The 15510-nt window shown below is 43.6% G+C and overlaps 1 protein-coding gene across 4 annotated transcripts in view; it reads left to right on the top strand.

Moving 5' to 3' along the window:
- gpc5a (glypican 5a) overlaps positions 1 to 15510 on the top strand; it is a 100208-nt gene that overhangs the window by 51383 nt on the left and 33315 nt on the right. For 2 of the 4 annotated variants that reach the window (XM_022674921.2, XM_022674922.2), the window contains exon 9: positions 12858 to 12978. In XM_022674921.2, the coding sequence (XP_022530642.2) occupies positions 12858 to 12978 (121 nt within the window). Of the gene's footprint in view, positions 1 to 12603; positions 12823 to 12857; positions 12979 to 15510 lie in introns of those variants that run through there. The other 2 variants (XM_049469965.1, XM_049469964.1) reach the window with 2 other exon arrangements.

Here is a 15510-nt window from a genome sequence, read left to right on the forward strand (position 1 = left end):
CCACAACTTTATCTCTTATCTGTCTGGTTAGTTTCTTCTTGGTCTTCATGATGCTGTTAGTTCACTTGTGTTTACTAACAAACCACTCAGATCTTATGTATTTATACTGCGACTGAATGACACGTTTTTGTATGTAAACCCTTTAGTAAGGATAGCTTTTTGCAGTAAAAGTTGATTGCATATAGTACTGAAAATAGACGTGTATATAGTCCTGATAAAGGGTCTATGCAATACCCTATATAATTCTGAAAAACGTGTATAAATATAAATATATATACTATAGAAAATGGGTGACTGAAGCGTATGTAGGTCCTGCGCTCTCCACGCCCGTATCCGAGGTGATTTAGCCTTACGTTTAGCTTTTGTTTAGCGTGTTTTTTGCGTCGGAGGCATTCGTAGGAGTTGCCTGGCAACGGGACGTCGGCTAATTGGATTACGCTAGCGCGTCAGCTAGGCCTCCTCGAAATAGCATTAGCTCAGGCGTTTTATTTCACGTCATTGTGGGTCGTTTTCACGCTCAGGCCATCAAACGTCAGTGAACGATTTGTCAGCAGATTACGTGGCGAAGATTAGAACTGGATTATGAGCCATTTGCTTTCAGTGCCAGGGCTAGTTTAGCGCAGGATTAGCGCTAATTTGCCTCCAGAAGTGTCTTGGCTTTCGCTTGACTTGTATATTATCACCCAGATGATGCCCTCGTGAGTGTGTCCAAAAAAACGGAGAACGGAATTGATGGTCCCGTGGGGTCGGCGTGGACCTGGCGGTGGTACAGACGGCTGCCGACTCCCCCGGACTCCTCCAGGTGGTTTGCGGAGGAGCCGAGCGTTAGCGTGGATTTCTTTACTGTAGAGCTGTAGAATACTGTACAGTCTGTTTGTAGTTTTTGACTGCATATTTATACAGTATAAATCAGCGTACATCACATTTCTGCTGAATATAAATATGAAATGTATTTTCAGTATGTTTACTGTAAGCACACTACTCATGTTTCTGTAAGAAATGTATTATATCTTTTCATTGGAAACACTGTAGAAATGAAAGTTATGAGGATATAATGTAAGATTAGTCAGTGTGCAGCTTGCATATCAGTATAGATTTACTGTCCTCTGAAAATAACTCAATAATAAAAATGAACTTTATTTATATAGCACCTTTCATACATAAATATGCAGCTCAAAGTGCTTCACAATAAAATAAATAAAACAGCAAAATGTACATTTATAATAAAATAAGTAAATACAGATAGAATAAAATGAATTTAAACAAAAATTATAAAATAAAAATAAGAACAACAAGCAGAAAGCTGCTTCACCAGTCTTTTTGTGATTCATTCTGGGAATGTTCAATAGAATCTATATATCTAAATTAAACATTTTTTGTATATACATTAAACCTCTCAGTAAATATTTTTATACTATTTATTGTGGCCACCGTTATTTCCGAGCATTGCCTTAACTTTCTTGGGCATGGAGTTTTCTAGAACTTCACAGGTCGCCACTGGAATCCTCTTCCACTCTTCCATGACCTTCTGATTGAGGATGCCCCACAGGTGCTCAATTAGATTTAGGTTGCCAGTGTGTTTGGGGTGGTTTTCGTGTTGTAAAACTGCTACGCATTCCAGTTTCCTCAGTGCTGTTAGCATCATGCAGCCCCAGCCTGGGCAGAAGAACCACCAGCTTTGAGAAATGTTAGCCTAGATCGCTAACAGTGCCAGTGCCAGTGTGTGCCAGTGCATGAATTCCCTTTCAGCCGTGAAAACATGCTAATAATAAGCGTTAGTTGTATTCCAGTCAGTGCTGTAGCTCAGAAAAGGTCCTGAGGAAAAAAGAGCAATGGCTTTTCTGTCTGGTCAGCTTAGAGCTCTGCTCAGACAACCTGGCGCCGATTCAGGAGGTCACGGGTTTGGTCCCGGCGGACGGCTGCTGCCGCTGAGCCTGACCCGGCGCTCCTTCAGGCGGTTTGTGGGTCTGCCAGCGGTTAGCATCAGCGGTTTAGCCGTAGTATTGTCTGATTCTTTTGTTTCCCACTTTGAATGGAGGTCTTTAAATGCAGTAATGGCTAATTTAGCACAGTATTAGCATTAGCATTAGCATTGATGTGCTTTCTAAAGTTAAACGATGCTAATGCTCGTATTCTGTTTGTTAGCTTGGACTTACAGGCACTAATACAAGTGCTGTCCTGCTCCTGACCCCAGCCAGTCCTCTAGCAAATCCTCTTCTGTTAGCCTGTTAGCTGTTAGCAGTTAGCGTAAGTTCCCGTCGCCTATACATAGTGTACCGCTCTATTCTCTGCTACACCACACTCTCTATACAGGGTTCATACGGTCATGAAAAACCTGGAAAAGTCATGGAGTTTTAAAATAATAATTTCCACGCCTGGATACATTTAGAAAAATAAAATCACACAGAAAGTTTTGGAAAAGTTATTGAAATTTGAAATTTGATTCCATTTATTGACTGTTTTGGTTTTAAAAAATAATTTAATGTTTAGATGAATCCATCACTTCACATTAGCTATCTGTATATGTGGGTTCTATTCAGACTGGAGCTTTACATTCAACTATAACTATAAATTCATACAGTGAGAGAAAAATGCTGATTTAATGCTGTCTGGCTTCATTCAGACACATATATAGAGGCAGAGACGTGCAAAATATGCAGAAATGCTATTCAGCTAGGAAAACATGACATTTCAACGTGCTTTCAATTCATCTTAGATGAGATATAAGCCTATTATAACCAGTTTAGTTTTTTAGTTTTTTTGCCATGTTTGTACTGATGTTTTAAAGATCGAATGGTTTTTAAAAATGTGCCGCAAAGTTATGAAAAAGTCATAAAAAGTCATGAAAATGTATTGCTTAAAAAGTGCATGAACCCTGTCTATAGCATGATACTGTACCACACCACACATTACCACACCTTACCAAACACACCATATCAAACACTAGATTGTACCGCACCAGAGCATTTAGTACAGTACTACACCACATATTACCACAACAAACCAAACCTAACATGCAACACCAGATTGTACCACGCAATAGTGTTAAGTACAGTACCGCACCATATAACACTAAACTGTGCCGTATCAAACTGTACTATATTAACCATATCATACAAAACCGTATTTTACCAAACTTCACCATTTTGCAGAGTACCATACCATACTGTCCTGCACAATACTCCGCCAGACAAGACTGAACCACACCATACCATTGTGTGCCGCACCGATTCTTACAGTACCACACCATACCAAACTACACCATATTAACCATACTGTACTACACCACACTGCACTGCCTCGTACTGTACTATATCACACCACACAGTGCTGCACCATACCACGTCATACCCCACCACACCATACCATACCGAACACGCCATACAATAGTAACTGGTGTTCTCCACATTGAGTAGTAGACTTCTAAGGCAATTAGAAGGTAACTAATTTAGCTCTCAGAAGTTGAATGATGCTAATGCTAATGCTGTGCTAATGCTTGGATTGTTGCAGTAGGTGGAGAATCTGGTGCTGGTGCAGGAGATCACTGGTTCGGTCCTGGTGGACGGCTGTAGCTGCTGTTGCTGCTGCAGTTGACCCGGTGTTCCTCCAGATGGTTAGCGTGCCTGTCAGCCATTAGTGCCAATAGCTGTTGTACTGCTGACCCTGTGTTCCTCCAGGCGGTTTCTCTGCGGTTAGCGTACGCTACTCTGTCCGTTTTACTTCGTTATCTTTACGCTGTGTGCTGTCTTTTATTAGAGGGAAGCAATTCTGAATGGGTGTTTCTCCGGATTTGCTGCTGGTTGGACTGCAGATAGACACGGCGTCCCCGCGGACGTGACCGGAGCGGCGGCGGAGCGATTCCTCAGGTGGATTAAGACGAGGAAAGAGCATCAGATGACCTTAAACTAGCGCTGTGCTATCGCTTCTCCTCCAATCTCTTCATTTCTCCACTCGCTCTTTGGCTTTTCCGCGCTGTGAGTAAGTGTGTGTAGGAGAAGTGTATCTGGTGCCGGAGTGAATTAACCTCGTCAGATAAGAGCGGTGGGTGGCGACGCGGGTTTAGGCCGGGGCGAGCGCCTTCGCCACGGCGCTTCCAGTACAACAGCGGGAGGATGTTCTACGAAATCTGGACGATTTATAAACCCAGACTATTCAAACTTTTAGAAAAGACTGTCAGCCGGCGGCCCAAAAGGCTCTACATAATAACCAACTACCTTTCTACATGGCGCCAACCAGACCATACCAAACTTTACCGTACCAGTCATACCACAACACATCGCACCATACTGACTGTACTGTACCACACTGTACTGTACAATAACCAAACTTCACCATACCAGTCATACCACAGCACACTGCACTATACTGTCTGTACTGTACTGTACTGTACAATAACCAAACTTCACCATACCACAACATACTGGACCATACTTACTGTACTGTACCGTACCATGCCAGACCATACCATACAATACAGAACTTACCACAACATACCATACCAGACCATATCAAACTTCACCATACCAGTCATACCACAACACATCGCACCATCCTTACTGTACTGTACTATACAGTACCATACAATAACCAAAATTCACCGTACCAGTCATACCACAACACACCGCACCATACTGACTGTATTGTACTGTACCGTACATAAAATATAGAGTATAGTACCATACCACAACATACTGCATCATACTGATTGTACTGTACTGTAAGGTACTGTAACGTACCATTCCAGACAGTGCCAAACTTTACTGTACCAGTCAAATCACAAAATACCATTATGTATTTTAACGTGTCGCTCCGTACTACATTATACTATACTGTACCATGCTGGACTTTACAACACTGTACCATAACATACCATGCTGTACCCTACAGTATCATAAATGATACTGTATCACATCATACCATACCTTACCAACCACACCATACCAGACTGTAATACACTGTACGGTAGTAAACAGCAATACACCAAACTGAACTGCACAGTACCACACTGTACTATACTGTGAGTACTGCACTAAAGCATACTGTACCACACTCTATCACACTATCTCACGCTACAACAAAAACCATAACTACAACAAATGTACCGCGCTGTTCCTGACATTACCTCTGCACAGTACTAAAGCAGATGACTGAGTGAACTGTGATATTTTCAGAATGAGCTAGTTTGGATGTGCTAACAGCAGTAATAAATCATTAATAGTGTCTGCTTTCACCACAATACACACCTTCTGACCTCATCACGGTTCAGAACAACAACCTCAACACAGGTCAGAACCACAAACTCAACACGGGTCAGAACCAGACCCTCAGTGCTGGAGAACTTCTGTAAGGTCACAGTTATTTTCTGACCCGCTGTAGCTTTAGCGTGTGCGCTAACGCAGGAGCTGAAACACTTTAACTTTCCTGCTCTTTACTGTTCGCCTTGATCACTGCAATCCGCAACTGCACTGGATTCACTATCATTGATTCACCATTATCACTGATTCATCATTATCACTGATTCACCATTATCACTGATTCATTATTATCACTGATTCACCATTATCAATGGTTCACCATTATTACTGATTCATCATTATCAATGATTTATCATTATCACTGATTCACCTTTATCACTGATTCACCATTATCTCTGATTCATAATTTTCAATGATTCACCATTAGCACTAATTCACCATTATCTCTGATTCACTATTATCATTGATTCATCCTCATCACTGATTCACCGTTATCAATCATTCATCAATATCACTGATTCACCATTATCACAGTTGTCATCGTTACTGTATCATTATTATCACTATCCTCATCATCATCATCATCACTACTATCATCATAATCAAGGTATCATTGTCATCATCACTGTATTGTCATTATTATCACTGTATGATTATCACCATTATCACTGTATTGTTATAATTTTTCTGTATTATTATCATCGTGATCATCATAAAAATCAGTACCAATTATCACAAAATCGTCAGCACTCATCACTTAATCATGATTGTTGTATAATTTTATATAGTATAGTATTCTCTGTGTAATGTTAATCATTTTCATTATCACAGTTCTTTATCATAGTTTTAGAATATTGATCATTATCTTTTCTGTATTAATCAGTCCTGCTGCATTGTCTTCATCACCTCTGTGCTCGGAGTTTGAGTGTGTAGATGTGATTGTATGTGAGTATATATGTGAAGGCGGTACTCGGTGCGGGGTGGGTGGGGGGGATACCGGGCTGCAGGTCGGCGTGGCGTTTAGAGCGACGGTACTGTTGAAGAGTCATTTCCATAAATCTCCGGCCCGGCGTTTGAATAAACATAGAGGTGCCAGAAATCCAATGCATAACTAAGTAGCGGGTGCGAGTAAACGCGGTTGATATTCCCGCGGCGGTGAGGGGTGGGGGGGTGCCGTGGTTGGGGGGGTGTTATCCTGTCCTAATGAAGAGTGCTGGGGTGGTCGTGTTGCCGTGGTAACAGACCGGGCCGGGTTCACTGTTGCGTGATCTGTCCACACGAGGACGGTGCGGTTGAGATACCACGGGGAACCGTAAACACGGATAAGGAGGGGGGCGGGGCTTAGGGGGGGTGGATTTGAGCCCCGTGAGCACTGAGCTATAAAATTGAGTTGAATCGGTGGCGCTGCAGCTGATCAGGACATGAAGCGTGAGCGCCGTCACACTGCCGGACCACAACCGCCGAGTCCACCACCGTACAAACACCACTGATCACATGACTTCTAAAATTAAAACCTAACATTTTTCATCTATTTGCTTTAATTTATTATACTTATAATATTTCAAAACGACACAGAAATCAGATTTTTTTAATCACTTTATATTTTCACTTTTTATTTCCTGTCATGCATGCATTCGTCCATCCTGTTACAGGACACTGTGCGACAGGTGGACAATTGTAGTGAATTTTGGCGTTTGATGATTTGGTGGAAACGTGGTTGATCTAGAGCTGCAGATGTGTTGAATTGTTTTAGTTGACACTTCTTGTTCTATTTCAAACACATTTAAATTTACTAAAATAATTATTGTGATATTTTAATTTGACAGATAATTTGAAGAATAATATAATAACCAAAAATAAGAATAATATTAAGTGAAAGTAATATTATTAATAAAGGCTCCTTCAGTAATAGTCATTAATAGTCTCAAAATATTAGCAATAATCCCTGGATCAGGATAAAGGTTTAAATGGGTTTTGGTGGTGGTGTGTTGCTGGTGATGGTGGTGTTGGTGGTGGTGGTGGTGGTGGTATTAATGATGTTGTTAATGATTGGGCTGTTGATGGTGGTGGTGATGGGGATGTTGGCGTTGGTGATGGTGGTGTTGGTGGTGGTGGTATTAACAATGGTGTTGATGGTGGTGGTGTTGGTAGTGGTGATGGTGGTTATGTTAATGGTGGTGATGTTGGTGATGGTGGTGATGCTGGTGATGTTAGTGTTGGTGTTGGTGGTGATGATATTAGTGGTGATGTTGGTGGCGGCGGTGGTGTTGATTGTATTCCTATGTGATTTCCCAGGTGTCTCAGGTGGGCAGAAAGATGCCAGGCATCTGGGCTGGTTGCTAGGGGTGCTAAAGTGTTTCAGGTGGATGCTACGGTGTTTATAGTTGATTGCTAAGGTATTAATATGCTGTTGCATGTGGATACTTTGGGGTTGCCAGTTGGCTGATATTTAGTTTTAAGTGGTATTAATGTTTTGGTTATTTTTTTCTGTGCGGCTTCAGATTAGCTGATCTCCTGCTGCCACTCAGAAACCAAGCCCTCGCTGACCGGGCTGGTGGGAGCTGCGGTACCGAGGCTATAACTCTTTTGCACAGCGTACGGTAACTGTTCCAGCACCCATAAACACAGCCGTAAATTAAACCGCCCGACACTTACACCACAGCAACCCACACCGACAGCCTCTACTCAAAACAAGACTAATGTATAAACACTGCATCCCATTACCATCAATATCACCAACACCATCAACACCAACTCCAAAATCACCACCACCATCAGCACTATCAACACCAACATCACATCCATCTAAGATTCTTGACAACCTGCCAACCACACAGCATCCTTTTAGGATTCCTGGCTTCATACTGACCACCTGGGACACCATATCAACTACCTAGCAACCACCTTGCAACCCCACAGCATCTATCTGGGATTCCTGGCATCATAGCAACCACCTAGCCACACCCATATAATCTATCTGGGATTCCTGGCATCATAGCAACCACCTAGCAACACCCATATAATCTATCTGGGATTCCTGGCATCATATCAACCACCCAGCAACGCCCATATAATTCATCTAGGATTTCTGGCATCCTAGCAATTAGCAAGAAAAACCCATATAATTAATCACGGATTCCTGGCATCATAGCAACCACCTAGCAAGACCCATGTAATTCATTTCGGAATCTTGGCGTTTCAGCAACCACCTGGCATTCATTTAGTATTCCCTGCATCATAGCATCCACCTAGCAACCCCCATATAATTTATCTAGTATTTCTGGCATCCTAACAACCACCTAGCAACACCCATATCATTTATTTGGGAATCTTGGATTTCTAGCAACCACCTGGCATTCATTTAGGATTCCCTGCATCATAGCAACCACCTAGAAACCCCATAGCATCCCTATAGGATTCCTGCCTTCATACTGACCACTTGAGAAACTATAAGCAACTATATAGCATCCGTCTCAGATTCCTGGATTCCTATTGGCCGCCTGGGAGACGATAGCAGCTCCATAATTCGCGGTTAATGGCGGTAGTTACGGTGAATTGTGTGGGCGGGGCCGTGGGGTTTGATTGTACCCAGCGGCGGCGCTGGTGATGGTACCGGGCTGTTTTAGTGAAGTGTAGGTGATTCTGCGGCGCTGAGAGGCGTATTAATCTGCATGCTGCTCCTCCGCGGCGCTCCGGTTACGGCCGTCGTATATCACAGTTATATATCTGCACCGCGCCACCGCACCGCCGGGAACTGTGGGAAATTACCATGGAGACCTTCACTGATAGATCAACATCAATACACAGATTTCATCAGCAAACTGCACAGCAGAACCACACACTCCACACACCACAGTACCACACACTCCACACACACCACAGTACCGCACACTCCACACACACACACCACAGTACCACACAGTACCACACACACCACAGTACCCCACACTCTACACACACACACACACCACAGTACTACACAGTACCACACACACAGCACTGCACACTCCACACACACACACCACAGTACCACACACTCCACACATACCACATAACTGCACATACCACATACACACCACAGTACTGCACACTCCACACACACCACAGCACCGCACACTCCACACACACCACAGTACCGCACACTCTACACACACACCACAGTACCGCACACTCCACACACACCACAGTACCGCACCCTCCACACACACACCACAGTACCGCACCCTCCACACACACACCACAGTACCGCACACTCCACACACACACCACAGTACCGCACCCTCCACACACACACCACAGTACCGCACACTCTACACACACACCACAGTACCGCACACTCTACACACACACCACAGTACCGCACACTTCACACACACAACAGAACTACACACTCCAAAAACACCACAGTACCGCACACTCATCACACACAACAGTACCGCACACTCCACACACACACACCGCAGTACCGCACACTCCACTCACACACCACAGTACCGCACACTCCACACAGACAACAGTATCGCACACTCCACACAGACAACAGTACCGCACACTTCACACACACATTACCGCACACTCCATACACACACAACATTACCGCACACTCCATACACACACTACAGTACCACACACTCCACACACACACCACAGTACCGCACACTTCACACACAACAGACTGCACACTACAAAAACACCACAGTACCGCACACTCCACACACACCGCAGTACCGCACACTCCACACACACAACAGTATCGCACACTCCACACAGACAACAGTACCACACACTCCACAGACACCGCGGTTAACAATACTACCAATATAAATGATTATCGATAGCAATAATATTATACTGTTTAACAAATCGATTTTCTTTATTTTTAGGATACACCTGAATTTGAGAAACTGCTATTTTTTAAATTGTACATTAGGTGGCGCTGTTTTATTGAAGTCTACGTTGACTCACGTTTAAAGTTTATAGTTTTTGTAGTGAATTATTCAAAGAATTTACAGAATGTGAAATCAGTGCAATACACTGTCATTAATAACATTTTCAGTTCTGTGTGTTTATTTATTTAATATATAAGTATTTTCTATATATATCATAAAACCGCTAATCGCCACACCTGTACTGCCGCCCCCCGCTTTTACCGGCGGTAACGGACTGCTGTTTTCCTGAACTCTCTCTGAACCTGTGCTGATGTTCTGCAGGGTGTTGGAGGGAAGACGTACGGCCTCCATCCCGCTGGTATCGACCGGGCCGACTCCACGGAGCGGCGCACTAGGCCGCGGGGCCGCCGGCTCACGCCCCGGTTCGCCCCCGGCGCTGATCGATAGCGTTTTATGACTGGAGGGTCTGCAATCGATCGGTGTGCGGGGACGGCAGGGACGACGGGTTAATGGAACACGCTTTCCCATAATGCCACGGTGTTTTGCCCCCCGCCGGGTGGTACGGTAGCGCTGGCTATGCCGGGCCACGGTCTACATACGCCGGCGCTGGCAGTGTGTGCCGATGGTAATGCGTATTGTCTGTATTGTCTTTATTCACCGTTAGCGACGGGCTAAATGTAGCGTAGCGCGGCGTGTTTGATTTCACAGTGAATGCATTCAATCACAGCTGTTATTTCTTTTAATTAACGCCCCGTTTAGCGAAGTTCACAGAAGAGCTCAGGAGCCCCAGGGCTGCTGATAAAAGTAGATGATGGAGCGACTGCTGCAGAATTCTATCATTTCTCTCTCTCCGCTGGAGTGTGTGTGTGTGTGTGTGTGTGTGTGCGCGAGTGTGTGTCTGGATGGATAGCAGACAAACACACACTGACTTCATCACCAGCTACAGCCCAGCACTGTGGGATATATATATTTGTACAGATATATTTCTACTCGTCTTCAAGAAATATCTGCACCCAGAAGAAAGTGTGGAAACGGATAGAAAATTTACCAGGAACAATAAATTATAGTGAATTTATTCTGATATTTATGGTAATAGTTTTTGATCTACACATACAAAAGATATATGCATGTGTATCTCATGCATAACACGTGTGTAATCCATGAGTAATGCGCAGCACAGAACCGCACAAACAACAGAATCGCAGACTAGTTGCAGGACCTCATTAAAGCAAAGTTGGGCTGTTAAAGTTCCTGTAATGAAGACCAAAGTGAAGATCTGGCGTCATACTGGGTGATGTGATCTGATCATAAGTGTGCATTATAAAGTGTGAACAGGTGTGATCGAGATACAGTACATCTGGAGAAGCATCGTAATCCCATCACTCAAAACGCATCATCACATTCAGAGGAGATCAGAGACACACATGATCACACTATTATTACTGTAGTGTGATCATCAAAGCACCTCGATTCGTCCCTGACAGCTAAAGCTCCGCCCACTTTAACTGCATCATTGTCCTTGTCAGATCCTATGTAATAACCACATGCGATGCCACACCGACCAACGTCCGTGCAGGTTAGCTGAGCTGAACGCTATAATGACACAGTAGATGCGAGATGTTAAAATGTGAAAAAACACCAAAACGCTTGTTCTAAAAAGAGCCACAGTCTAATAATTTAGGATAAACTGTTAAGTGTGGTGGCGATAGTATCATGGCCTGGGATTTGAGTGCTGATTGCGAAACACACTTTGTTTTAAAAGATGTTGGAAGCAGCAGAGCGAAATCAGGAAATCAGACGTCTTTCGAATCCAATTTAGTGAGAAATGTGTTCAGCGTTCGTGTCATATATTCTCTCTCTGTATGTATGTATATCATAGATAATCTATATTCACATCACACCCGCGCTATATTCACTCCGTTCCTCAGCGGCTGTAAATAAAGCGTGAATAGTGTGTTTCTGAAGACGGGCTGCGCTGTCTCTGCGCTGACCTCCGCGCCGCCTGTTTTTGTTTCCTCCTTGTTTACCTGTTCGCTTTAATCCGCCAATGTGAAGGTGCACTGCTCAGCGTGAGGGTGTGTGTGTGTACAGTGTGTGTGTGTGTGTGTGTATACGGTGTGTTTGTTCGGAGGTAATGCTCTTAGTTTTGTTCAAACAGAAGCGCTGGAATCCGTCATGCTGATAATCCGTCCGGCCGCTTCTGAAACTGACTCGATAATCAGATTACAGGACCTGCAGTCCGGCGCTGGGACGTCCAAACTCGGATCAGCACTCAGACGGGGGCTACCTGCGTCCTCTCTGTCTCACACTGATTTTCTCACCTTTATTTCTTTCTGTTTTGTAAAAGAAAAGTGACATAAAACAAGTCAGAAACAGCCATTACATCCTGTTTTAAACAAAGAGATAAACAGGTCAGTAATTGTATTATAAAAATGTTGGTCATGCTGTTTCTCCATCAGCAGCCGGAGTCCGAGCGAGCAAGAGAGAGAGAGTACAGTAGGTCATGCTGTTCCTGCATCAGCAGCCGGAGTCCGAGAGAGACAGAGAGTACAGTAGATCATGCAGCTTCAAAACCAGCAGAGGCACGCTACACCTGTACAGACCTCAGTTTCGACACATTTGAGAGATGTTGCATTATAATCAGTCCTTTGTAAAGTCATTGTTTGAACTGTCGCTTTAATCTTTGTCTCTCTCTCTCTCTGTCTCTCTGCAGTTATACTCAGCAGGTGGTGGGCAGTGGGATTAAGGCCCAGGCGGATAATCCGGAGGTCCGGGTGAAGGAGGCGGATCCGGTGGTCAATAAAGTGATCGATAAACTGAAGCACATCAATCAGGTAGAGATCAATCACTCTACTTATCAGCTGATACACGAGGTCATGCTGGATCAAAGCAGCATTAATGGATTAACCACATGACCCCCACCAAAATCACCCTCCAGAGAGACTTCACAAACACACACACACACATTTTACAAACACACACACTATACACACACTATACACACTCCGTAAAAATAAAGAGAGCATTTCAGTTTCTGAATCAGTTTATCTTATTATTTTATTAAAATTAACATTGTTGTTTTATTTATTTATATTAACTACAGATATTTTTCCCAAATTCCAAATAAAAGTATTGTAATTTAGAGCATTTATTTGCAGAAAATGAGAAATGTCTGAAATAACAAAAAAGATGCAGAGCTTTCAGACCTCAAGTAATGCAAAGAAAACAAGTTCATATTTATAAATTAGTTTTAAGAGTTCAGAAATTAATATTTGTAGGAATAACCCTGGTTTTTAATCACATTTTTTTTCATGCATCTTGGCATCATGTTCTCCTCCACCAGTCTTACACACTGCTTTTGGATAACGTTATGCTGCTTTTCTCCTGGTGCAAAAATTCAAGCAGTTCAGTTTGGTTTGATGGTTGTGATGATTTTAATTCTTTAGCGAATGTTTCAGAATGTAGTTAAAACATGTTTATGAACGGTTTAGCCAGTAGACTCGGAGGTGTTGGTGTAACCGGAGGATGAATCCACAGTGCTGTTTCAGATGCTAATGTTAAGCTCTGTGCCGTAAACATTAGCTAATATCACTCTTTGCTCCGCGGCCGAGTACAGAAAGCCTGAAATCAATGAATACGTATTTAAAAACCCATTTCCAGTCTGGAGACGTCTTGTCAATGGTGCTTTAGCGTCGTTAGCGTTAGCGTCCGCTGCGTTTAATGCTGAGCTGTTTTTTCTGAGAGGATTAGCCAGAGAACGTCTCGGAGCTGATGCTGATTCAGGACCATCAGATCCGTCCTTTACAGTAATTCCCCCAAAGCTCTTCAACCATTCCTACAGTTCCTCACAGTGCATTAAAGCGATAAATCAGTTTAAACCAGAGTATCGCCCTGTAATACTGTCCTGTCACACTGTCCCGTCACACTGTCCATACAGTTCCTCACAGCGCATTAAAGCGATAAATCAGCCTAAACCAGAGTATCGCCCTGTAATACTGTCCTGTCATACTGTCCTGTCACACTGTCCCGTCACACCTTCCCTACAGTTTCTCACAGTGCATTAAAGCGATAAATCAGCCTAAACCAGAGTATCGCCCCGTCATACTGTCCCATCACACTGTCCCGTCACACCTTCCCTACAGTTCCTCACAGTGCATTAAAGAGATAAATCAGTCTACACCAGAGTATCGCCCTGTCATACTGTCTTGTTATACTGTCCCTTCACACCATCCTGCCACACTGTCCTGTCAAACTATCCCGTCACACAGTTAAAGCGATTAATCAACTCAGAGTATCGCCCTGTCATACTATCCTGTCACACTGTCCCCTCACACTGTCCCTACAGTACCTCACAGTGCACTAAAGTGATAAATCAGCTTACACCAGAGTATCTCCCTGTTACACCATCCCGTTACACTAACTGACATTTTTCTAATTGAGCTCCTGATCACTGACTTTGTGTTTTTAGGCTCCTCCCACTGACTTTGATTGGTCTAAATTATAGCTTGATGTGAATTGAGACCACACCCCCTAATTGTCACTTTCTTTCTCCTCCCCTGACTTACATTTGTAGTGACTGTGATTGGTCATGATCACCCTATAGTTTGTTGTGAAACTCCTCCCCCTGACCTTAATTAGTTCTATTTGTCACTTTGTTTGATCTGAGACTCCTCCCCCTGGATGCGATTGATCCTAATCACCCCCTCGTTTGTTTTGAGACTCCTCCCCAGACTGCTCTGAAGAGACTAATATCACAAGTGTTTATCCAAGGCTGTGGATCCGGTCGCCATGGTTACAGATACTTCAAAGGAGGAGAGAGAGAGGTAGAGAGTAAAAGAGAGAGGTAGAAAGAGAAACAGAGAGAGAGAGGTAGAAAGACAGAGAGGTAGAAAGAGAGAGGTAGAGAGAGTGAGAGAGGTAGAGAGGAATAGAGAGTGAGAGAGGTAGCGAGAGAGAGGTAGAGAGGAATAAAGAGTGAAAGAGGAAAAGAGAGAGAGAGGTAGAGAGTGAGAGAGGAATAGAGAGAGAGAGAGAGAGATGGGCGAGAAAGGTGGAGAGTGAGAGAGAGAGAGAAAGGTAGAGAGTATGAGAGAGAGAGAGAGAGAGAGATGGGCGAGAGAGATATAGAGTGAAAGAGAGAGATGGTCGAGAAAGGTACAGAGTGAGAGAGAGAGAAATGTAGAGTGTAAGAGAGAGAGAGAGGGAGAGAGATGGGCGAGAGAGGTATAGAGTGAGTTGGGTGGATCAGTGGGCGGTACTATGCTGATCCAGGATCAGAACTCCATTAGTGTGGACTGAAGTGTATTCTGTCCGGTCTTTATCCGTCCGTTTCCGGCTCTATCTCTTCATCCCTCGCTCTCGGCTGT

This window comes from Astyanax mexicanus, chromosome 21 (genome assembly GCF_023375975.1).
Source record: "Astyanax mexicanus isolate ESR-SI-001 chromosome 21, AstMex3_surface, whole genome shotgun sequence".
NCBI lineage: Eukaryota > Metazoa > Chordata > Actinopteri > Characiformes > Acestrorhamphidae > Astyanax > Astyanax mexicanus.